The sequence below is a fragment of the Echinococcus granulosus genome (assembly GCF_000524195.1).
Source record: "Echinococcus granulosus chromosome Unknown EG_S00004, whole genome shotgun sequence".
NCBI lineage: Eukaryota > Metazoa > Platyhelminthes > Cestoda > Cyclophyllidea > Taeniidae > Echinococcus > Echinococcus granulosus.
In genome coordinates this window covers 1,697,692-1,722,117 of record NW_020170384.1, presented here as the reverse complement: position 1 = coordinate 1,722,117, position 24,426 = coordinate 1,697,692, and the positions used below count along the sequence as shown (strand labels likewise).

The 24,426-nt window shown below is 41.6% G+C and overlaps 1 protein-coding gene across 1 annotated transcript; it reads right to left on the bottom strand. All coding sequences in view use genetic code 11, as the record gives it.

Moving 5' to 3' along the window:
• Positions 1 to 1,378: 1,378 nt before the first annotated feature.
• Positions 1,379 to 24,073, bottom strand: EGR_01165 (Ankyrin repeat domain-containing protein; the record flags this gene model as incomplete). The annotated part of the gene is made up of 15 exons (XM_024490414.1): positions 1,379 to 1,595; positions 3,206 to 3,303; positions 3,467 to 3,727; positions 4,203 to 4,343; positions 7,063 to 7,479; positions 8,538 to 8,732; positions 9,325 to 9,498; positions 9,991 to 10,032; positions 11,230 to 11,334; positions 12,620 to 13,219; positions 15,965 to 16,063; positions 17,330 to 17,428; positions 22,896 to 22,997; positions 23,607 to 23,708; positions 23,969 to 24,073. 15 exons carry the CDS (start codon positions 24,071 to 24,073, stop codon positions 1,379 to 1,381), a joined length of 2,757 nt encoding a protein of 918 aa, XP_024355233.1.
• Positions 24,074 to 24,426: the final 353 nt, after the last annotated feature.

Here is a 24,426-nt window from a genome sequence, read left to right as displayed (position 1 = left end):
TTGCTAATGGCATTCCTGCATAAGGCGAGGCTGGGTAACTGTCATAAGTAGCCGTCATTTTCAACCCTTCTGCTAGGTTTCTTTATTGGCTCTCCTACAGGAAGCCTATGCCATTCCACGGTTGCGTCAAAGTTTAGGATTCAGTAATAACAATCAAAGTGGTTGTCATTTAGGCTCGACTATACTCTCCGCTGCGGCCAATGCATAGCCCTGAGCCTTTCTTAAAGCAGGAGAAGTTATAATATTTGGAAAGAAATTGTATTGTGGACGTACATAAGGACTGGGAGCCCACCTGCCAGCGAGAGAGCAATCTGCGGCCACTTAAGTGTCGGAGGTCGACAAATTATCAAAACAGCGTAGTAGTATACATTCTAAATATAAACTTCTTTTCATGTTAGAAGAAGTTTGGGTTGAGCCTTATTAGGTGGACTTTACAACAGTATAGGATTCCATCTTAAAATCTTATGTATCTTGATAAACAAAAGAAAGAAGCCAACTTTGAAACATTTAAGCCTCGACAAATTCCTTATACTTATTTCAATGATGAAATAAAGATGTCATCTTCCATACATTCTCGCTCCAAGTGTATGGAGCCCGATTTCGACGTGAGAAGCGCTGATCTGTTATAATGAAATACCGCAGTATGCATTGGCAGCAAAGTGTACATCATAACAACTGACCGCAATGAACCAAAATCTCAGTAAAAAATCCCCGGAATTAATGCCAGAAATAGTTGCTTAACTATTTTGATCTCTAAATCGTCTTATGCAACGAATAAATGACTTCAATGCAATCCCATGCGCGCCTTCTTTGTCACTCTGCGTAGAATCTAGCAGATAGCTCCCAGGACACTTTCATGGTGAAGCTTTTAGATAACAATTTATCACCTTATACGGATATTTTTTAATGCGATCTTGAGGCTATTGCTACTACTCTACCCTGTTTGACACTATAAACTTGGGGTTGTCATTTTTACGGTCCCCAAAGACTTACAGGGACCACTATACTTGTCCGCCCGTTTTCAACGCAACTGCAAGAATTGGTTATGTATTTGCTCCTAAGTATGCGCACCATCGAGAACGACCAATATTCTTGTTATTGCCCAATATGGACAAAACTAAACTTCACGACTCGAAACTTGCTACTGCGTACCGATTCTCATATTCTAACGAAAAAATCAAAGGTGACTCGATTAGTATATGCCTTCACTGAACAGATATTAATGAAAGCACCAAAGTCTTCTAGGAAACGTTTCATTGAGTAGATCAACTCAAAAAAGAACAATTGTTTATTTACAGGAAGTGCCCTTGGACGGTCTAAAAATGTGAAATGCATTTCTTGTGAAATATGGTTGGCAAAAATGTCGCTACTCTCTATGTCACCTGGCACCATTGGTTGGCATGAGAGTGGGGAGGGTTGGGGAAAATCGCCCCACGGAGAATCCCATTTTTCCGCCTATATTGCGGCAGGACATGTAGAGCGGAGTTGCCTTGGCCACTCGGCGTGCCATTTTAGTGTTAATTAGGCCTCCGTTGGTTGCCTGTGTGGCCGTAGCGTCCACCACAGAAGCCATTTGTTCGCTGTAGCTTTTCGATCTATCTCGAAAAAATATAATTAGATGTACGATGGGAGGAGAAAGCACTCGCCTAGCATGGTTGGATTAATCACTCATTCATATCGATGATGAATCCAAATGGAACAGTAACTAACGTATTTACACTGTCTTGATGAATTTGAATTAAGCAGAACCTGTTAGGTCTGCATTTTCTGGTAGTGGTTAAACCAATCTTAATGTGCATCGCTAATCACATCAAATGAACATTTGTTTCAACGCCGTTAAAGTGTGTATCATCCCACACCAAGCAATAGCTTTTACTGTTGTTGGTAAGGAGTTCTGATTGCGCACGTTTCATAGGACATCACCATGACCATGCGTTGAGCTGAATCAGTGAAATTTTAATTAGGCATATCCGATGTAGATCAGTCTATTCCCAAGTGACGGGGATAATGTTCTTTAAGAGGTAGTAAATGCGTATCGCACACAGAGTCCTTAAACATTTCTCCAGGCCTTACAAGTTAGGTTTAGGTTAAAGATAGCTTCATTGTATTACAATAGCAAATAAAATGACAAAAATAATTCAACTATTGAATCTTACTAATTATCTACTTCAGTAGTAAATACGGATGAATAAATGCTGTCTTCAAAAATGGTGTGCTTAACTAACGATTCCCGCCAGTTTATGCACAATTGCAGTCAAAATTTTCGGGAAAGAGTGCCCTGAAATTAGGCCAACTCCTTCAACACCCGTGATCAAAACTGAGGAGGACATCTACTAGTAATGCATTTAAATGCAGTTCGGTGCAACCCACAATAACTTCAAGGGGTCATGTTGCCTTTCCACTTGGATTGCACGATATAAACTCATTAATGTCTACTTAGACATTCCTACATCTGAAATTCTTCCAGTGGGGTTAAACGGTAGGGCAATCTGTGGAAACAAGTGTTGTGACCTGCTAATGGTACTTCAGCGCATGTATGAACCACTTTGGCTTTACGTTCTTCTTTCAATGGTCGCCAAGACTATGCAATATATATGTAACCATAGGTGTGTGTATATTTGTCGTCCCCTAATGACCACAGACAATGGACTGTGCTTCCGATGCGTAAGTCTGTGTGAGGCAGGATAAAAGTGAAGGTGTAAGCAGTGGCGGCACGTTGAGTCAGTTTTTCAGGCCTTAAGTCACGCCCAACGCAGACATCTGCATACTGTGTGTACAAAAAGAGAAACTGCCAAATAAGATCATAGAACAGACTGAAAAAAATAGGCTTACTAACAAAAAGATCTTAGCTCTTCCGTTTGGTGGATAGAATAGCATTCGCCCCTCCAGTACCCATTGATTTGACCTTCTGCTCATGCCTCTTAAGAAACTACTCTCCCATTCCTTCCGTGTGTTATTAATCAAGGTGCTGTCACACGTTTGTACTTCATCGTGGTCTGAGAAACGAATAGTGGGCTATGGGGGAGTGAATACTAATAATCCGATTGTTGGTGGTCGTGGGTATATCGCCCTTTGATCTCCTACGATCCAGCTTCCAAAATCTTCTGTACGTTAAAAATAAAGCTACTCCTGATGCTATGAAATCATACAATGCCTGCCGCGGCTTTTGTAAGAGTTAATTGTTTAACTCATATATCTGACTAACTTTGATATCTTTTGTTGAGAAGCCGACTCCTGGGACATTTCTCCGTTATTTAAAGTTGGTTGAACTTGATGTCCACTTAGAGGCCATCCTGCGACATCCTAAAATATCAAAAGATGGCTACAATAAACAACTTTTTCTACTTTGTGGAAGCGTCCAATTCTTTCGCTAGCATAGAGATAGATGAATAGGGAAAGGAACTATACAGTGGTGTCCATTGAGAGGTAGAGAATAATGAATAGCACTTTCGGGAGTTTGCACTACCTCGTAGTTCGCGGAGACCGGTCTGCCATTAGAACTCCACATGCACGTGCCAGGAAGCGGATCGGCAGAGGGCAAATTCTTTTTCATTGTCGCGGGCTTCGTGGGAGGTGTAGCGTTAGTCAGTGGTTCCCCTTTGACACATCCACCAACGGAAAGAGACTCGTCTGAATGAGAACGTATCCGCTGGTTTCTACCGGCGGCAGTGGTAATGGTGGTGGTACCACCTCGATCTGGACGAGATTTCCTCGTCCTAGGCAGATTCTATGGGTAACCAATAGATTATGGTTATTTTTTTAAGCCTAGAACCACACAGTCTTTCCCAACTGTCGGTAGATTCATTCGTGCATTAAATACCTTCACTCGGGTTGGCGAAGTAAATTTATTAAACTGACTGTTACATAACCATGATGATTACAATTTTACTCAGTCCATAGGATTTCATAGGGGATAAAACGATTGCCTATCTTTTAGTCTTGAAGACGTATATCGCACCAACTCATACGAGACTTAAGTTATCTGCACATTTGTTAATAGTTATTCTGTAAAACAGGTTAGACCAAAATACAGCTGTTCATGAATTTACTTAACAATGAGTTTTACTAATACCTAACCTCTCCGCATAGCAGTGATTAGTATCAGGAGCAAAGTATTTGCTTTACAAACTGTGCTCATGATAAAAATGGACTTAAAATATGCTAGTTTAAAAGAATAAAAGTCGCGAAAGGAGGCCATTTACGGAGTTGCGTGGGTCCGTTGTGGAAGCATGAAATTCGAGATAGCTGTGGGAGGCACAGGGAACAAAATCCGGCACTTTGCCAGCAAAGTAATCCGCCTGGCGCTGAATACAATTGCATCCAGAAGAGGAACCTGCAGGGCCCTGAAACGTTAGGAAATCAGATGTCACAAATCTTGTTACTGTCTGGTGACGAAATAGGGTTTGCAATCTTTTCATTCTTCCTCAGTTAGACTTCAGCCGTGAATGTATAACGTTCTGTTCATGCCACTTAATGGTCCTCAAGCTCCTTGGGACTCCTCTTCAGGAGTGGTTCGGGTGCTTCATACCTAAGGGAATCGCCAAAATCAAATCCCATTGATAATTACGCTTCCTTACATTTACTATTCACGTATTACCATCGGACCGATGCAATCTCTAGATCATAATTCTGACGAGGTAGTAACTACAAATAGTGATTTAGAAATCGCATGTCACCTTTAATTGGAAGTAAAAGAGCCTTCCTGGGGTGAAACAAATCATTTTGAAGCTTACCTATGATCTAATAGCCTTAAAAAGTAACTAAAAATACGCTGGATTATAGATTAAGGTTAATCTAAAGTACCAACTTTTCAGGCAGCAGTTGCTATAACAAGGACGTTGTCATCACTGTAATATTCAGTAAACATCTGTAGAAGATACTTTTGTCACCGCCCAAGCGGTCTACACAAAAATCTTATTATTGAGAGGGAGGTGTGGAGACTATATCCTCAAATCATGATGATCTCCGGTTGTCGAGACAGGCGGTTAATGGACAGAGAGCCTCCGGGTGACCTTAGCGTGAACTTAAAACATTTAAAAGCGAAGAAATTGTATTCGTGGATAATAACAGGGGAAGGAAAGCACGTCGGATTTCCACAATGCGTATGCGACCAAGTGCTCCTCCTGCGCACTTCTTTTGCCGGACTGAAAGAGCGCTTCCGATAGTGTAGGGGATATTCTTCTGCTGCATACTTCATGATGTTATAAGGATTCCAAAATGACAAGACGGACGAAATGTTGGCGTGTGATTCATGGAGCGGGAAGCGCCTAATCACAAAAAAATGCATGCCTGAAATTTGAAGTTTGCGAGATAATTAGGGATGAAAATCCTCAGCTAAAGCGCCCAATCCACCTACTTTCTCTTGCTATCTTCAATAAAGGTATGGTAAAGCGGTACAGATAAAGCGGTTTCAATGGGAGGTAGTTTCATAATGATTTAAGGAGAGGGCTACAAAACTACTATTCTACTAATTCTCACCAAAAATCCTAAATCTTTTCCCATCTACTGACTAAATCACCTCCATTTTTCAAGCCGAAACGTGTACGAGGCTAACTTGAATTGCGTCAGAACTTCTTGGTAGAAACTGGCATTTCACACGCTCCGTTCCTGAGAAGTTTTCACTACTACTCGATCTTACCTTGCTGCTAAATTCACAAACTCAACGAATGGAAAGGGATTCTACTTGTAATCAGCTGTAGTTCACTTGACAGTAAAATACTTTACAGGAGAATTTAATCATTCACCGTAGCAGCATTCAATTGGTTTGTGGAATTACCAGAAATATTCTCATCGTTGAAACCGCCGATGCTTAGGAAGTAACAACTTAAAGAGAGTGAACAACAGAAGTACGAAGTGCAAAAAGAAACGCATGTAGTAGAAGGAAATCATTTCCACTTTCATTAATACGGTGATTTACGGAAGGCATTTCCCCATGACAGCGTAGAGCGAATTGGCGCTTGATGTTGAACAAAAATTACCAAATAAGTTCCGTCTATAATACTCTTCCAAGGAGACAAGCCAGTTACGAAGTACGTTTGCCCCAGAAGCCAAAAAAAACCTAACTCTGACTATCTCCTCTACCTCTCCAGTTATCTACCCCGATACCATCGTCAAGAGGTATAGGGGAGGGGGAAAATAGGGATGCGAATGAGAACGAGATAGTACCTCTATCTTTCCATCCTCCCCTCCTCTCTCCCACCCTACAGTACAATGCTAAGTCTTCTCTTAGGCAAGTCTCCTAATGGTATGAGGTGTGGGGTCCTGATTTGTACTGTAACAATAAAAAAGTTCTTCCTCCCTACCAATTGATCAGTTTTGGGTGTTCTTGAAGAATAAGAAGACAACGACCATGACGACAAAGTATTTCTTGGCCACATTCTAATTGCATCGTATAGAGCAGATGGACCTTAGGCGTAACTGCTTGCCCCTCAGCAGGTAAACAATTCCCAGTAAACCATTCTGTCTCCAGCCCACTACACACCCACATGCAAACAGGGCAAGGTCGTACGGGGATAAAGTGCTGCGTGCCCTAAAAGTGTGGAACGGGCAGTGAGTAAATAGTTTGGAAATAATCAGTGATACACTTGTCCCCCTAGCAAATGTTGCAATCCAAAAGCCGCTTCTCAACACTTACCATTCACCTAATGAGTCAGTCACCGAACAATCTAAAATGCACGGTGTTTTTAAAATGTGTCTAAAAGAAAAAAAGAACAAGTTTATAGTCCCTAAAGCTCATTTTTGTCCATTGCCAATCCGTTTGGAGTCCATTTGTTTAGCTTTCCCCTTTTTCCCAAATTTGAACCAACGTGTCAAGACGGGTGTCAGGAGTTGAGTGACTACCCCAGGGTACTATTAATTCATCCAGCTACAGTTAGCCTTAGCGCTCTCTTGGATCAGCATTCTGACAAAGGCGATTAATATGGTAGCATATTGTGGCAGTAAAGGTACTTGTTGATATCATTGATAGCTATTGTTTCCAACATACCTTACTACCTTCAAATTTTGTCCCTTTTTACCTTGTTCTTGCTGTCCTCTTACAAAAATCCAGTGATTTAGGCATACCTTCTTAAGATTACCAGCCAAATCTCGATATAGCTGCATTGACAGTTGCCGGCCATGGGCGACAGGTGCAGGAGCGGTGTGTACATCGCCACCCGCATCGAGGTCGAAGCGTACTCCAAGTCGTGGCCGAGTGCGTTCGCCGCTCCCTCCGACACCAACATTGCCACCTCCTCCACTATTTCCGTTGACAAAACCAGACAACGGGACGCAGGCATCGGGGTTAGAACGGGGAGCAGGTGCCGAATGGGAAGGGATGGGATCGTGATCACCGGAGTTGTTGGTTGTCGTGGCATCCTCAGGCAAGTGAACACCACTGACTCCCGCTGACGTACTTTCGCTGTTCTGTGGGAGAGGCAGCTGCTGAAAGCGACCCAGGAGAAGGCTGTCTTGCAGCGGATCGTCTGTTAACAGGCTTACCTGCCGCAACAATGTGCAAGTAAAATCAGTGGGGCACGAATTCGAATATCTGTGGGTTTATACTAATTTTGCAACTTGAAAGGTCCATTCCTCCCTTTCACCTGGTCTCACAGTTCTTCCGCACCTTTATGATAATGCTGCTTCCGAGTCCGTAGGCTTTGTAGCGACTCCAGAGATAAATCAGGAGAATGTGCAGATTTCCTCTTTAATTTAAAAATCGCAAGCAAGTACGATAAAAATACTTAACATTCAACTCTCGTTGCATATCCGATGGTACAACATTTGGAAATCCGACTACGATGTAGAAGCATGACGATGTTGCGTCATGGAACATCGCACAAGACTTAAGGCACTGGAGTGCTTCCTAGATCTTTCTTTTCCCATAAACTAAATTAACGGCAGGTAAAACTAGTGTGGGACTCACTAGACAAATACCCACTTGTTGCCAAAGTGTGTGTTGATTGACACTTCCCTTTGACGGCACTTATGCGTAAGATGTGTACGTATGTGTATAGCGGCGTACATAACTCAATCACTTAAGTTAGCACCCTTTGTATAGAAGGCAAATTCAAGTTAACCCTCGCAATATTTAGTAAAATGAAAACGAGACCACCATATCTAAAAGACTGTCGCCTACTGACCTTTAAAAATCACATCATTATATGATTGGGCCGTGGAATAACATCTGATAAGTAAGCCCCCTTTAGGAAAAAAATTTTCAGAGCTGTAATTAGACCGTAAGGCACGTGCAAAGCCAAAAAAAGTCACTAAAGGGGCAATGATTGAAGAATTTCTTAGATTTGACAAAGCGCAGGCTGACACCATTCGTTATGAAGAGGCGAAACTAACACGAAAGTTATCAAAACCTTCAATACGCCAGGCTTTAAACATTTTTGGAAACATGACATTCAACTGTGAGGTATTGCATCCACGAAGCTCTCGATGAAAGTAGGATTTCGAAAGGATTTGGCAAAAATGAAATTTTCTCGTTAATTATTGAAAAGAGGAGAAATCACTCTAATGCAGCAACACTGAAATGAAAGGCACGCAACACTTACGTCCTGCAAAACACTTCCTCCCGTGAATGATGAAGAATGTGACTCATTAAGCGCTCCCGAAACAGATATCGAAGTAGACATTTTCAGAAGAGGTGTTTCGTTATTTACAGCAAACTTGGGAACTCCCGAGGCGGGCAGCTGACTGCTTTCCGACTTTTTCATCACACCTGTCAATACAGGTAGGCCGATTTTATCCTTGAACAAAAAAAAACATAACTGGTCAAATAAGTTTACTTTTCAATGAATCAACCGACTTCAGACCAAATATACGAGATGTTTTGTTGGAATTCTGTCGAGGAACTGTCAAATATTGATCAAACATGTGAAATGGCCAATTATTAAGTAAGGTAAATTCTGATGCATTTCATAGATTTGAGCAAATGAGTCCCCTGCTGACCTCTGATCGTTTTACCGGCACAAGTCATCGCCGTTTCGAATCGCGATTCATGGACCGACAAAGGCGGCTTGGCTAATCGTGATAGTACTTGTGGAAATGGCTCCTCCCGTGTGGCAGAGACAACTTCGCTGCCTCTCTTTCGATGCAATTATCCCCTTTATAATGCTCTTTTTTGTCCAAATAGTTATTCTCTTCTAAGGTCCTTAGTACAGCTACGAAGGGAATCTCACAAAGGATAAAACCGAGGCACAATTCACAGAAGTGCAAGTCAATTAATCAGTTTACGTGTTTAGCCCTTCCCTTCCTGAGAAATCTGGTGCACTAATCCCTTGCATATGGTAAAACTGAAAACATCACCTAGAACGAAATGAATACGGATAAGCCACTTACATGTTCCATTTTGAAGAGGCCTCTTAAGAGAGGACGTCTAAAAGGTCGGGATTTCGTTTTGAGGCCACTGGAAAGGTATGCGGGGTTCTGCGCTGCGGTGTCGTTCATACAGGATGTTGGTACTTTTCCAATTTCGCTGATTTGTGGTTGGTGCAGCGTGGGTGTGACTGATGTCTGGAAGAAGACATGCAAAGCGAATCGTCATAGTAACAGCTGAATCATTAACAAAAACCTAATCCTTCGTTCTCCAATAAATTAGGCCAAAAGCTGATGTGAGGTAACTTTGGTTATAATAAATGCTTTATGAGGCCCAAGTGGTTTCCTACTTAAACATGCGAAATTAAAATGATCGTAATTGCACATTCTTGTGTAATTTTGTCGTAGTTAACTCCATTAACTAGCGTAAATTTATAACCACTGGAGTCCATGCAAACAGAAAAGCAGATTTATAATTTTGGCCAGATAATTTGAAAAACAAAATATATTGTACTTTTGGGGTCACCTTTAAATGACGAATACAACTGAGCATTAAATGCATGTCAGCGTCGATAGATACCACCCACCCTTCAAGAACGCATGAAAATCAAAAGGTGGCTTAAAACTGCCAAATTTAACATCTTGTTCTGTCCCCAACACCGGGAAACCCTTTAGGTCCTATGTGCCCACCCGGAGGATCTCTTCTCGGCCGTCGTAGACGCAGGTATCACCCTGGACAACAAGTTGGAGGAGTTCTGCGCTACTTTATCCCAACCAAAAAGAGCAGACACTCGTCAGAGGGTACTTCCGCCCCTACCAAAAAGTGAGAGTATGTGAAGAGCCTCCAACTTCTAGCGGAACGGTTCACCTCCACCCAGGGTTGCTGGATGGATAACTACTTAGTTCAGACACAGTGTTCGCCCACCCATAATGGCCGAGAAATTTCGCGGCAGGAATACCAACTCTCTCAGCGAGCTGGTCAAGTTCGCAACCAGGAAACGTCGGGAGTTGCCTACGAATCCGTGCTACAACGACAGTAACAGGCAACCAAACCCAACATTGTCATATCGACTCTGTATGCCATAAAAAAACTAGCTTGCTATGTCATGGATTGAATTAAACAAACAGTTACGAGGTGTGTCGCATGATTACCGGTTGGTCTTTACTTTATGGTTACATTTGGGCAGAGTGTACCACCACAAGGCCATGGAGAATATACAAGTTGCCCTAAAGGGGAAAGAGCGCTTTAGTCGGTCGTGGGAAAGATGTGTCCAAGGGGGTATGAAAATCAAAGGGCCAACAGCAAAATACCCGACTTGCCTCAAGAACGGGAGTTATTTTTAGCAGGCTTCCTGTTCTATGAAATTGGTGGATGTTCTATTACGACTCGGAAGTGACTTTTATTAAATATCTGTTTTAAATACGTTTTAAGGGAGGCTGAAGTCCTGCTAAGAAATTGTTAACACCTGGATGCAATATTGCACAAGAACTTTTCGCCGAAGCGGCGCGGCATTTAGAGAATATTTGTGCTTAGATAGGGCAAAATAAAATCGAGTTGAAAGGATGTTAAAGTCGCATTTTATTGAAATTGCAAGTGAACTGTGCGCAAAGATATCAGCCTACTGATCTGAAACACCAAGAGGATTTTAATAAGACACAGACGGATGGATGGATAGATGGATAAATGAGCAGATGGATATGGGATGGAGAGATAGATGGATGGATAAACAACAGAGGCGACTAGAACCAGGTTTTGTCTTACCTCTCAGGGCTCACCTTGTTGGGAGGGTATTGTGAATAGAAACGGTGAAGTTGTCAACAGATAAAGTGGTGTTAGAAGCCATAAGAGAGACCTACTGCATAGATGATTTCTAAATTGCTCCTTAGGCAAGGAAACTAGTTGAAGTAAGACTTAACCTTACTACTTACTGTTTGATCCACGTTGGAAGGTTTGAATTCCTGATGGATTTGTCTGTTCAAGAATGTACTGCAATTCGGTTCAACAGTAGTTGGATTCTTCGGCAATTTACGATTCTACAAGTTTCAATAATCAAAAGCTCTTTGAAGTTGTCTACAGTAGGATAAAGCATCTCAGCGATATTAATAATTGTACGAAAATTGAAAAACCAAACAATCTAGAATACTTTAAAGGGTTTTATGAATCCCATTATGCATCACCTTCGTTTACTTTGCTCACAAACGCCGTATTATAGAAACAAATTCACTGAAGACGACCTAAAAATCATCTCGCTGCATTTAAACTGCGGTGAGGCCATAACAAAGGTAAAATTAGCTCTCATCCGCTTCATTTGACTACCAGCCCAAAATACAATCCTTTTGATAAGCAAATCGCTTGAATAAGAATGATATCAAATGCTCCTTGAGACCCTTCTAACTTCACTCACCTCGACTTAAAATGTTGGCAACGTCATTTTGAATAAAAATTTGCTTCAAAAACTCAACAAAGTGGTACCATCACTCTCACGAAGGTGTCATTTCCAAACCGTTGCAAACGGTCAAGTCGTCACCATGTTAATGTATGGCCCCACCCCATTACAGACTGCTTCGGAGTCTAGCCGATACGGTTGGACCCTTGGAAAGCCAATTTAAAAATACACTAGTGATTGCATTAGATACTTGTTTATTTTTTTTTGAATTTCTTAAAAACAAAACACTAGAGCCGTGATTGCATTTGATGCCGAGACATCAAAGCTATCAACAGGAGGTGACTTCTGATTAGAATGGGTTTCAAATTTTCAAGACTCACATTCCCATACCAATACCACATTGTTTAAGAAGGTGCTCATTCGAAAATAACCAGAACACCAGAATTTGGACACTTGCTCTACCAAGCAGCAAACTATTAGTATTTCGGGATGGGTGGAAAAGTTCCAGAAGGTTAGTGAATAAAAGAGAGGCCACTCCAAAAATCCTACAACCTATCTTCACAGCGTTTCAAGAAGTGCATTAAAAATTGTTCAACTAACGACTTCAATGCTTCGTAATTGTCATCAGAAGTCAATCTTAATCATACTTTTAAGGTAGTGCATAAAGGTATTTTAAATAATTGAACATTTACATCAACGTTGCTGAGTTAAATTGACTAGCCGATTTATAATGTAACTGCCCAGGTCAGAATATTACATAAACACAAAGTATGGAAGGAGGTAGTTATTATTTGAGTGTAGCCACAGTTTAGCGCCTATGATCGCATTATCTTGAGACAAAACACAGTATTAATCGCTACTGGAGTTCATCCAGTGTCAATATCAACTCAAGATCATTCGAAATCAGCAAGCAGACAAGTAATCGGACACACCATAAATGCAAATCTGAATACTGCCTTTTTCTGCACCGGAGTGTAGATAACATCAGTGGACATGTAGGGCGTAGCCAACGGCGTGTCATGCTCGCTTTTTCCGACTCCACCATCTCCACCAGGGGGAGGACGAGAGAATGGTTTAGTGGTGCCATTCTCGTAGTGCGAAGAGCACGCCGTCATATTCATCCGATCGAGGAGGAGTGCAATCATATCGCTACTGCCACCGCCACTGCTGCCTCTTACCCGTCGTTTGGCTACCTCAAGAGGCGTCTCACCCTGCGCATTGCGCATCCACAGCGCAGCCTGCGCTGCTGACGGCGGCGACTGCGACGACAGGGGGAGGAGGGACGGTGTTCGCTTTTGCAGGCCCCCACCGCTCATACGAGTCAGCGTACTCGTGATCGAGATTGGCTCGCGGCCAGAGTTGGCTGCGAGGAGACATCGAGCAATTTTGGTGCGTTTCAGCGACGCTGCGATGTGGAGAGGTGTCTCCAAATTTTGGTTAGTTGCCGTGACATTTGCAGAGGCAGCCAAAAGGATCTTCACCACCCCAGTGCGACTATAGCGAACCGCTGTGTGAAGACAGGTGTTTCCAAACTAAAGGGGTTTTTTAATAAAATTTAGGTTCAACAATATCAGCTGCAGGCTCAACCGCAATTAACTGAAGTATCACATTGACCTTTCGCTTTACAGAACGATATCCAGTTTCCATGGCTAAGGTTTGTCGTGCCGTCTAGCTCATTTCACCCAACTCGATAGACATACCATGTCATTCTCAAGGAGTAGTCTGAGTGCTGCGTTAGTGACAAAGACCAAAGATTACGATTTTACCGGCTATTTACCATACCTAAATGCCACAGAAAGAAGGAATCTGCTGTGGTTGGCATGATATGTGAAACCCCACAATGAAAGAGCTGACAACCGCCGCATTCCTGAGTCAAATAGTGAAGTGAAGCGACATTTGAATGAAATGAGATCCTAGGGAAATGCTTATAAAAACACATTAAATTAAGAGAGTAATATAAAAAAATAGATGCCTTAGCAACCTTTGCTAGACGAAGGGGAGCTCAATTGGGCTGTTTGGATCAAAAATCCACATAGAAGGGAATTGCTTTGTTACGTGGATTTGCTCTTATGCTAATGTCCTTGGATGCTACTTTCGGTAGCATAAAAGGAGCGCCATTCAGCCATCAACATCATGAGGTAGTTTCACCCGGCGTTGGAGTCAAACATCTCACCATGACGGATGATAATGGTGGGACTTTCACGCATTCCTACATGATGACCTTAATGTGTTAGAATAAAACGGAAGTGACCATGAGAATGCTGAAAAGGACGCTTGTTTATTTGACGATGTTGACCTTCACACTAGTGTCATGGTAAGTGGGTCACGTCACCGATGCTAACGTCTTTTCCAACCCTTCCGTAAGTACCTTCCATAATGATCCTCTTGGGTAATGTCGTTTGGTAAAATGCAAGTGCTACAACGTATTTCTTCTGCATAGTTTAATGGATCGCTGCTGAATATCATTTGTAATCTGACTGTCACCTCAAGTTGTTAAATTGCATTGCAGTCGTAGTATCATTGCAGAAAAGCGCATTTGCTATATAAAACGTGGATCGGTTGAAGCTATATTCCTTGAAGGTGAAATTTTGACAAGTAAATTAACTTGAAACGTCAACCAATTTGAAAATCGCACCCCAGCGGGTCTAAGCACGATTAAGCTATGTTAGAACAGCTAAAAATGTTGACTGTAGATATGTTTAAAATGTCAGGGAAAGTCACTAATAGGCGCGATTGCGACTTGTTCTACGCCAGAATAACAAGAGCAGTTGTTATTGTGCGGGCGATCATGTGTGTTGCAAGATGAATTTCGTAAGTCCGTTGTCAAACGCCTCGCCCTCAGTGGAAGGAGGGCCTACACAGCAAAACCTGTTCTAACAGGAACAAGGCAAGTCAAGGCGGTGCTCACGCCGCTAATCAAACTACTTTTGTTTACATCAACAACAAAAACCCCACAGCGAGAGCAGTGAAAGGATAATGTGCTTAAAAATTGCCAATGAAACTAGATACCACATCCTGTAGACACCGTAAGTGGTTTTATCTAGCGGAAACATATCGTAGTAAAGCAATGAAAGATTGCTTTGTGAGTCTGGTTACTTGACATTTTGTCGGATATTTAACTAAACGGGCACTTCAGGCTCCGCAGTTTTCAATCCGTCTGTAACGGGGCCTTAGAGGCATGCCAATAGCTCACAGCCCTTCTGAACGTTAGTAAGTAGTATTTCCCTCCATACCACTTCGGTTTATCATGACTACAGCGAAGAAGACTTGGGAAGTTGCAGTAAGAATAACAAGTTGGCATCAAGAGTACCAATTAAGTGTTTGGATTTCACCGAGAACTACCTAATAAAATCAAAAGAAAATGCAAAAAATGAGCATACTAAGGCATCTAAGTGATTGGACTTCTAAATGGAATTGCACTTCTTCAACCTCGTAATATTTAACCACTTTTCTTATACATTTGAAGACCCCTTTGTCCATAAAAATTATTGATGAAGAGGGCATCCAATCCTACGTTGCAGAATGGACGCAGGTTGGTAAGGAAGCGGTTACATGTTCTTTGTAAAAAGCACAATTCCGTCGCCAAAATGCCGACCGTAACGCATTTCTGTGGCAGGAAAATTTCACAAAATTCGTTCCTCTCGAAATATATAGGCACATACTATGGAAAGCAACGACTTCAAATCATAAAACCTCGAAAATATTAAATAGAATGATCTTCATGTGGGTAATTAGCTTGCACAGAGTCCATCCAGGTGAAATGAAGGACAAGAATCTGAATGGGGGAAGTAAACACAAGAGTCTAATGAAAACGAGAAAACTAGCGGGTGTACATTATGCGAATGAATGAATCAGTTCCACGCCTGACACTTGACACGTCTAACTGGCTGGAGTAATGCTCCAAAAACCTTTTATTGCAAATTGTGATATGGTATATGGGCCAAAAGTCCAAACTTTTTCCCCAAGGAGCTCAGAAAGAGCCGCACATTGCGGTTTGTGCCTAAATATATTCCTTGTGCGGGATTGTAGAGACATCACTGTTAAATTAGCCCTTAGGGTTTTGTCAGTTGTCTTTTTTATTCGTCTTCGCCTTACATTACTGATGGGCAAGACTGACACCCTTCTGTTACTCTCAGGTGCATTGCATTGACGCCAATCCTACACAATCACTTATTTTGCAACATTGCTGAACTAAAGCATTCCAAGATGCTAATTTTTAACATTAAGGAGGCCAATTATAAATGAAAGGATCATTCATTGGGACATAATTGCCTTACTTTATCCGTTACTCCGAGATCCGCTCCGGAGAAGAGCAAAACGCGAATACTCTGCTTGTGACCATTTTGTGCAGCTACATGAAGCGGAGTTAAGCCCAGCTGTAAAAGTAAACAGGAGCACATTACTCCCTATAAACAAAGCCATATCATCCTCTTTTCCGTGAAGTACAAAAAACCGCTGAAAGAGCACCATGCAAGTTTAGTGAGGCGACCTTAGATCCTGTGTTACCTTTGCCGCAGTGGAATGATTGACGTATCATCAAAGCTTTGTACAGGTTTCACTCACCACTGGGGAGCATATCTGCAAAGCTTTAATTGCTTGTTCAACTCTCGGTTTTAGTAAATAGCCACTCAGCAGCTCCACCACTATGCCTCTACCGGGCGGCCGGCTTACAGAGCACACCAGTAGCCCACCGCCTGCAGTCTTAATGTACATCGACAAAACACATTCTTTCCTAGTATTACAGCTTCTTCCGTCTTAAGGGAAATCTCGGGGCGTTACGTGTCATCCCAAACTCAACGTATAGTGACAAAAGACACGACATTTTGACTGGTAAATCCGCAAATACCCGAAATCACGTCTGAACTGGAGTTATTTTACATTGTAATCAAGGATATTCAGAAAAATACAACATCTTTTGTTTGGCAAAAAGTTGTAGGGTTTGCAACGTGCGCCCCTAAAAAAGATTGCTTTGCTACCGACAAAAAGGCAGTACAACGCGGTGAAGGAGTGGCACAAAGGTGTTGCTGGCAGCCTTTAACGATACCGTTGCGAAGCTTTCTCTAGATGCAAGACGGGCATTTATTAAACAACCGTTTCGTGTCAGTGAAAAATGTCTTTTCAACTACCAACTACCAGGAGATCTTGACAGATTGCATTTAATAAACACTTCAACCTTTGGTGTTTCCTGGTATCTTGGACGATAAATTCCCGAACGACAACCCACCGTTTCTGATCCACTTTTATACCTTACGCATTTTAAGCAGCGAAAAAAAGACATCCCTTTAAAAAATGACTTATTTTAGGAGTGGAAAAGACCTAAAATTGACTTAAGAGTAAATGCAAAGGTCAAGAAAGACTGCAGTCGCAGTTGACACGTTCGCTATCAGGGTCGCTAAGGGAAATCGCTCACGACAATCTATAAATAAATAAACTTCATCCAAATTTAAACTGGTTGAAAGCTAAAAATGCAATTTCTATTTGACTTAACACACTCTGGATCAACTTCGCTGTTTGAACTTCAATTAATCTGTTCGTTAACAACAAACGTCACACATGTGTGACGTTTTTGGCCAGCGTATTAGGTGGACTACAGTCAGTAACTATTTAAAGGAAAAGCCATCAAATAAAGGAAATTATCCCACCTTATTTTGAAGATTGGGAGGTGCTCTAGAGATGCACAATGCCTCCACAGAGCGAGAAAATCCCTTGGATGCCACTTCATGCAGGGGGGAGTTCCCATACTAAAAACAATAAAACCAGGTTTAATTTAAGAAGTCAAAATTCATTATTTTAACTTTATTGTAACTTTTTAAGGCGCACAAAAATAAAAAATAAGCTTTTAGTTTTAAATTTGGCTATTGCATTTGAATGTTCAAGTCGATTTTTCTGGACCATAGAGCACGGCTAATTGGAATCTCCTTTTGTTTACCCACATGAGTGATTCCCATTGAAAGTAGAATAGGAATTAAATAATTGTCGCTTGTGTATTCCGTGTTGTTTTCGACTAAGCCATTGAACAAAAGACAAAAGAGCAATAACAAATTGAGTATTTACTTTCCATGGACCATTTAACCAGTTTCCTCCTTCCAAAAACAAACAACGCAAACGAAGTATATTTACACGAGAGTAGCCTTCATTGTTAAGTAAGGATTAAACAATGCTGAGTCGGGCTCAGTCCTCGACAATACCTAATATCTTCATACAGCACCCTTCGCGTGATAGTACTGTGGAGTATGAGAGGCTAGAGCCTAAAAGCAGACAGTAGCGTGACCGAAACCAAGAGTCGTGGTGAGCACGATTAGTAAACCATGACGAAAGTACGAGGGGACAAGAGAAAAGAATAAAGTCAGACAACGTATCGTATTGTAATAACGAGACTGTCATCTAGCATTCGGGTTGGAGGGGTGGGCACTGCTAATTTCTAATGGAATTCCATATAAACCCAATTTAGTCTGCCATTCTCGTTAGGTTTTAGAATATGGACGCAGTTAGAAACTAGGCTGGTATCACGAAAGCGCTATGTTTTGGTACTAAATTTGTACAGAAAAAAGGTGCTGTTATAATCCACTAAATAATGACTCTAGAAATTTGATCAGTCTCCATCTGTTAATTGTATGTAAATAGAGTTTATTCAACTGAGGACAAAAAAGTCAATCGGGAAATTGCTAAGCTCAGAAATGATCACTCTACCACTCCATAATTTACAACACTTAGAAGTAAACTGGTTACCACTTAAATTGGTCGCTAATTGGGCTGTCACATATGTGTGACAGCCAAATTTTTTGAGTGTCACAAGTACGTCGAATGTGTTGTTTCTAAATTTATGATAACTAGCCGCACAAAAGTTGTGTTGCAGGCAAATTGGTTGGGATTTAAAGGGTAAAAGAAATGTAGGATGTTCTTGGGGGAATTACACTTTAGGTTCTAGGGGATATAACTGTAAACAAAACGTGTCTGTGCCTCTGAGATTCTAATAGCGAACGCACTTAGGCAGAAAATGGGTTTAATTCGGTAAAAATGTGCCATTGCAGCATCAGGCGGAAGCATGCTCCATTAAGTGTCAATCAAGTAGTGAATTTGAGGGAATCACATGCAATTTTCTTGCCCAGATCGTAGCACTTCAATGCCGTAGAGAATTGGAAGAAAAGTTTTGAATAAACGGTAATATTTCATGAAATCCTTAATGGAACATAACAGTTGGCTTTCCTTTACATAGCCTAAGTGGACAGTAGGGGGAAAATAAATTGTATCCTGCCGGTGGATGTTATACAATCGCCTTCGATGTAAACAGCCGCCCAGTTTGTCATCTCGGCGAAGGCACTGCCTCCACTCCATTTCTACATGTGCAGACCTAGCCGCAGAATATGGTAAAACATTTTAGGCGTTGGAGAGCAGCACACGCACTGAACACTTAATCCGATCATGACCACTTTAACCTCTCATCTTTAGAAGTTTTTATCAGCTGCGAGGAAACGAAGAAGTAACCTTCCATGGGAATCTGTGCCCTCATCGATGGTGGATTAGTCAAGGTTCAAATAAATCATGCCTTCGGTTGAGGTTTGCATATGAGAGATTGGAGATGTGTTGTTAGCGTTGGATTCATAATAACCAGGATAATCAGAAAAGCAAACAAGATCAAATCCATCTACGGTTTCTGAAGAGGAGAGTAGTGAACCCATTGATCACAGGCGTTGTGTGAAAAAAAGATGAGGAATCGCTAGGACGTGAGAAAAATAGAACCCCACTGAAATTTCACCTCATGTGATCAGAGAACGGTAAACATTGCGGCAAAGGCGTTTTAAGCGATCCCACAATCTGCCATATTTCCATCCATAGGCAAATTCGAGTTGTGGAACAACAAAGAGTCGGCTAATTACAAATCGTGGCAGTTTTTGAGTATTTCACTGACACACTAGATGGGATGACTGAGTAGCCGCATTATTTTGAAGATCTTTTTCTTTATCAAGAAGTGGCATTAGTGAGCTTTACACCTGGGAAACAAAGAGGAATGAGGGAGGAGCCGCAGCGTGGGTGTTGGGAACAAGCAAAGTGTTGTGACATACAGTGGGGCCGCTTGTTCGTGTTGTGCAAAGCCACGACAAGGAAGCATGTAACACATACATACACACACAGAGCGAGAGACACACACCAAGGCCAATCATGTGATCCGGAGGAAAAGGCGACGGTAGAAATCGAAGTCGGCACTCAACCCTGTGTGTAGGTGTGCGTGCAATGTGCTAGCGGCCCTCGAGAAACCAAGTGGTGAATTCCTTAGTGTGTGCTTTGCGATGATAAGTTAAGACTGCCATTTATTTATTAACGCCTTGCTTAACTTCCTTCTTCAACCGGAGGAAGTGTGGTCTAATGATCCAGGTGTATCGGCGAATTGTCTGCAATGCCATCACTAACGACGTGTCGAAGACAGGCATTAAGTAGACGAAAATGTGCAGCTCTTTGATCCAAAATACGACTCAAATATAGTGCCGGCAATTGACTATGCAAAAGGCATGTTGAAATTGCGGATTGCTTCGCCTCCTGTTGATTGATGTCTACGGAGAAGTTGAAGAGCATGCTCATTTGACATCTCAGTCGCTCAGCTCAAATTAATAATGCATTTAGCCACAGCCATAAAGGAAAGCGCGGCAGCAGTGGAGATGCGAAACCACTCTCTAACATCATTACCATCTGCATATGAATGAATGAAGGTAATAACGAAAGAATTTAATGATAATCTGCAATAAAAAGGGTGTAAAACCTCACCAACATTTGTCTTTTATTACATTTGCTATAAAAATGAATCACAAGTCCCTTAATGCATTTAAGAAAAGGGTTAAAATTGAATAAGAATACTTTGGTACCAAGCCCTGTTCTTTTGGCTACAAAGAGGTCATGTTATTTGAAGGCAATGCTTGTAGAGTAGGTAAAAAATACTTCCTATTTATTTACCATTTCTTTCTGAAGACAAAAGTTTCGTGAGTGTGAATGAATTAGGCGATCATTGGAGGAATTAAATAACCTTTCAAAATCAATGAACTCCCCAATTTATTTAACATTGTATTATGAAGAATAAAATTCCAGTTTTTTCAGAAGTCATGAGTTGGCCTTTATTACTTTCGAAGCCTCGTTTAAAACATCTACAGAACAATGGTTTTCTCTTTCTTCGCATAAGATAGAACAATAATACGGTGAATGACAGCTTGACAGAGGTGGAATGAATCCATAGTGGAAGATTTGTGAATTTTTTGGGTTCCAGCGGTCCTAAAGTGAAGAGAAGTGCCCACAGGAGGCGCTTGGAGACCCTACTTGAGGATTACCACTTATCTGCATGGGCAGTGAATAATCACCAGACCTGAATATTGCCTTTCAGTTCATTCAAAGCAAACCCATTTCTCCATACGTGTGTAGAGTTTAAATAAATGAGGAATGAGTGAAAACCAATGAATGCGGGCGTGAACTTTGCCAGAATGAATGAAAGGATGGACTGATGGGAGGATGGACAAGTGATTGAAAATAGCATGGAAGGGTGGAAGACGCTAAGGTGAAAAAGGGGACTAGCAAATAGCGGAAACCCTAGTCACTTTAGCCTTCTACAACGTACTGGGTCGTGTTCTGGTATGAGGTGGTAGTAAAAACCACATTGAAGTTTCTTTTTAGAGAAATGGATCAGTGCTTAGCGAACAGCAACTCAGCACAGTAGGTCGGGACCATAAACATCCCAAGGCGTTTGTATGAAAGCTCACACTCCATTTCCGTTCGCAGATGCATTTACAACACCATGACAAGTCTGACAGAAGAGAAGTAGACTATGTGACATCCCAGGGCACCGGTGAAACAGTAAGATGCCGGTAGTGCGGTTCAGATACCATTCACACGTGCAAAGTGACTCACTGGTGCGAGCACATGAAGAGAGGGTCGCTGTGCTATTGATAGACGAAGTCTGGAGAGCGAAGCAGGCCCCAGCTGAGCATTTTGCAACAGGCGCCGGTATGGTTGTGGTAGAAAGCATTGAAGGAGCTCAGTGTCTGTCTGCTACACTTAAGCAACTGCTACGTCCACTTTCTGCGACCCACCCAACAGACGCTAATTTTTTTTAACTGCCCACCTCAACCGCAATCCAAAAATGTAAAAGACCAGCAGCTCAGAAACCTGGCACTCTACCAAGTGGAAACGATTCCATGAATCAACTGGGCGAGCCCAAAATCACCCAATAATAGTAGCCCAAATCAGACACACCCATTTTTAACTTACTGCTGCATTGGTTTAAGGTCTTGTGGTAACTTTTTTACAACCTGGATATGAGGACATGGTTTGTTTTTTTTCCCATTAATAACTGTATCGTAAATGACCCACGAAAGAAGTTCAAATCGGCAAGAGCGCCACTTAGGTGCAGGAGTGACGCATCTATGCAGTAAAACAACTGCGGAATTTGAAATGGTTTTGGCTTCTCACCTTTGCAAATGGTTAATAACGCCCAGCTAGTCTACCTCACATTAGGGGATAAAAGGAAATTTAAACAGCCACCTAATCGTTGGCATAAATGAGGACGTAAAGATCTTCTGCACGGTGCGTGTATACTACTAGCTGTAGAGCAGAAATTACCAAATTTCGAGCCCGGCTTATCGCGCTTTTCTAAAAAATTGTTGTGTATTGAAACTCCAAATAAAATTAATGACTTTTGGTGGTCACCAATTTGTGATTGACTTTGCATATTTCAAGTGCATAAGAAGAGGCTTATTCTCAACCTGCTTCATCCGAGTAGAGGAGAACAGGGTGTGGTCATAAAATGGTATGCATTTTCGTTGCAAAAAGGTTGACGTCGGAGAAAAAAAAAACATATTTTGCTGATACCCAAAATAGGTACTACTAGACTAGGACTATCACCATGATATAGCCCAGCCATGTACCATGAACAAGTCATTCATTTGGCAGTTTTTTAAGCAAGCAAGCAAAACTGTTGTAAACTATGAAAGGACATAAAACGTAATTAAATGAACAAGTAAGAAACGAGCCTCCCATATTGTGGAATTCATCTATCAATATCTTAAGGGTATCAGTAATTCAGGGAACTTTAGAGGTCAAAATGCCCTGAGTATGCTTTAGGAGAAAAGTAATTAAAACACAACTTACTCCATGGTTCTACATGATTGTGAGGTTCAATGTTTTGTAAAATATAGTAGCGGTGTTAATCAAATCAGCTCATATACTAACAAGATATTCTTGCACATCGATTTGAGCACCGTGGTAGATAAGAAAGTGGATTGCCTCCCGATGTCCGGCCGAAGCCGCCTTGTGGAGGGCTGTGCAACCGACCTGTGGAAAGAAAATACTATTTAAAAGAGTACTAGGAAAGACCCTGTCTTGTACAGGGACAAGTGCGTGTGAAACTTAGAGTGAGTTAAGCAGTAAGTCACTTAACGCCTTTGGCGCTTTACCAATTCGTATTGATGCGAGGTGTTATCTTTGCTACCTGTCAACGAGTATCAGGAATAAGTATAACTTCCCTAAAAGAATAGGTCAAAGGTTTCGTGAAATGCCCGTTTTAAGACTAAACTAATCAAACGTTTAGATCACTATCTTGTTGTAGGCGACATTTTCAAGCAACACAGAATGCTTAATCTGTACCATATGAGAACTTTGTACTCAATACAGCGAACATTCGAGGTATTCTCTTACTAAACACCATAGCTAATTAGTCCAGGAAACCCAGCTTCCACACGCACCTTCGATAGGAAGTAATAAAGCTATGCATGATAAGTATGATCGGATGACAATTAATCTTCCTCTAAGTGATCGATGAGCCAGTCTCTTAATGTTTAACCCAATGTAATGAAGAGTAAACGTGGCTGAAACCCACAGTCTCTTTAAGCCTCGCCATTTCCATTTACAAGGAGACTAATGAGAACAAAACAGGTAACTCACTTCATCTCTGCTATTCATGTTAATTGAGGGCATAAATGCGAGGAGGGCTTTGAGATTATCTGTGCTACCGCACGCTGCTGCCAAGTGAAAAAGTTGGCATGACTAAAAGGGCAGAAAAAAAACAAGAGGGCAAAAGGGACGCTTGTTTTACTTTGGCAAACAGTGTGCCAATGCCTCTTGCAGCGACATTCAAAAGGGCCTATCATAGGCCATCAATAGGGCCTAGGGGGCGTAGGCGCGTTTTATCAAGGTCCCACCTAGAATGATCTTCAAAAGAATCTCAGTCAGGAGGGTGTAGAGCAGATATTTCGGCTAAATATCAAAATTTTGCTGAAAACCCAGATCCTGATAGCGGAGCTTACCTGACCGAGGTCGATACGAATTCGCTTGGAGAGGAGAGAACGCAGGCGTTGACCGTCACCGTTAAGAGTTGCGTTGATCAGCTGCCAGCGAATTGCCTCGTTCATAGTCGCCTCTGTTCTTTTCGCAATGATCTACGTGTAATCAGCTGTGGGACAGTAAGTGTATTAAATGATTAGCAAGTTCATTCTAACTTGCATGCAAATATGTTAAAGCAGTTTATACATCAGATTGGACAAGTTTCTTCTATGCTTTCGCGATCAAATGTTAGAACTTTATATTCTTTTTAACATAGTTGGATATTTCACCCCACAGATTGTTGCACTGAACTTCTACATCCTTCAAAATCCTTTATGATTTAAATGCTCACCGAATTGGAGTGATTTCTACTCCCTCATTAAACAGCATTAAAAAACTCAGTTTAAAATTACAAAAATAATTTGTACCAAACCTCTAAAGG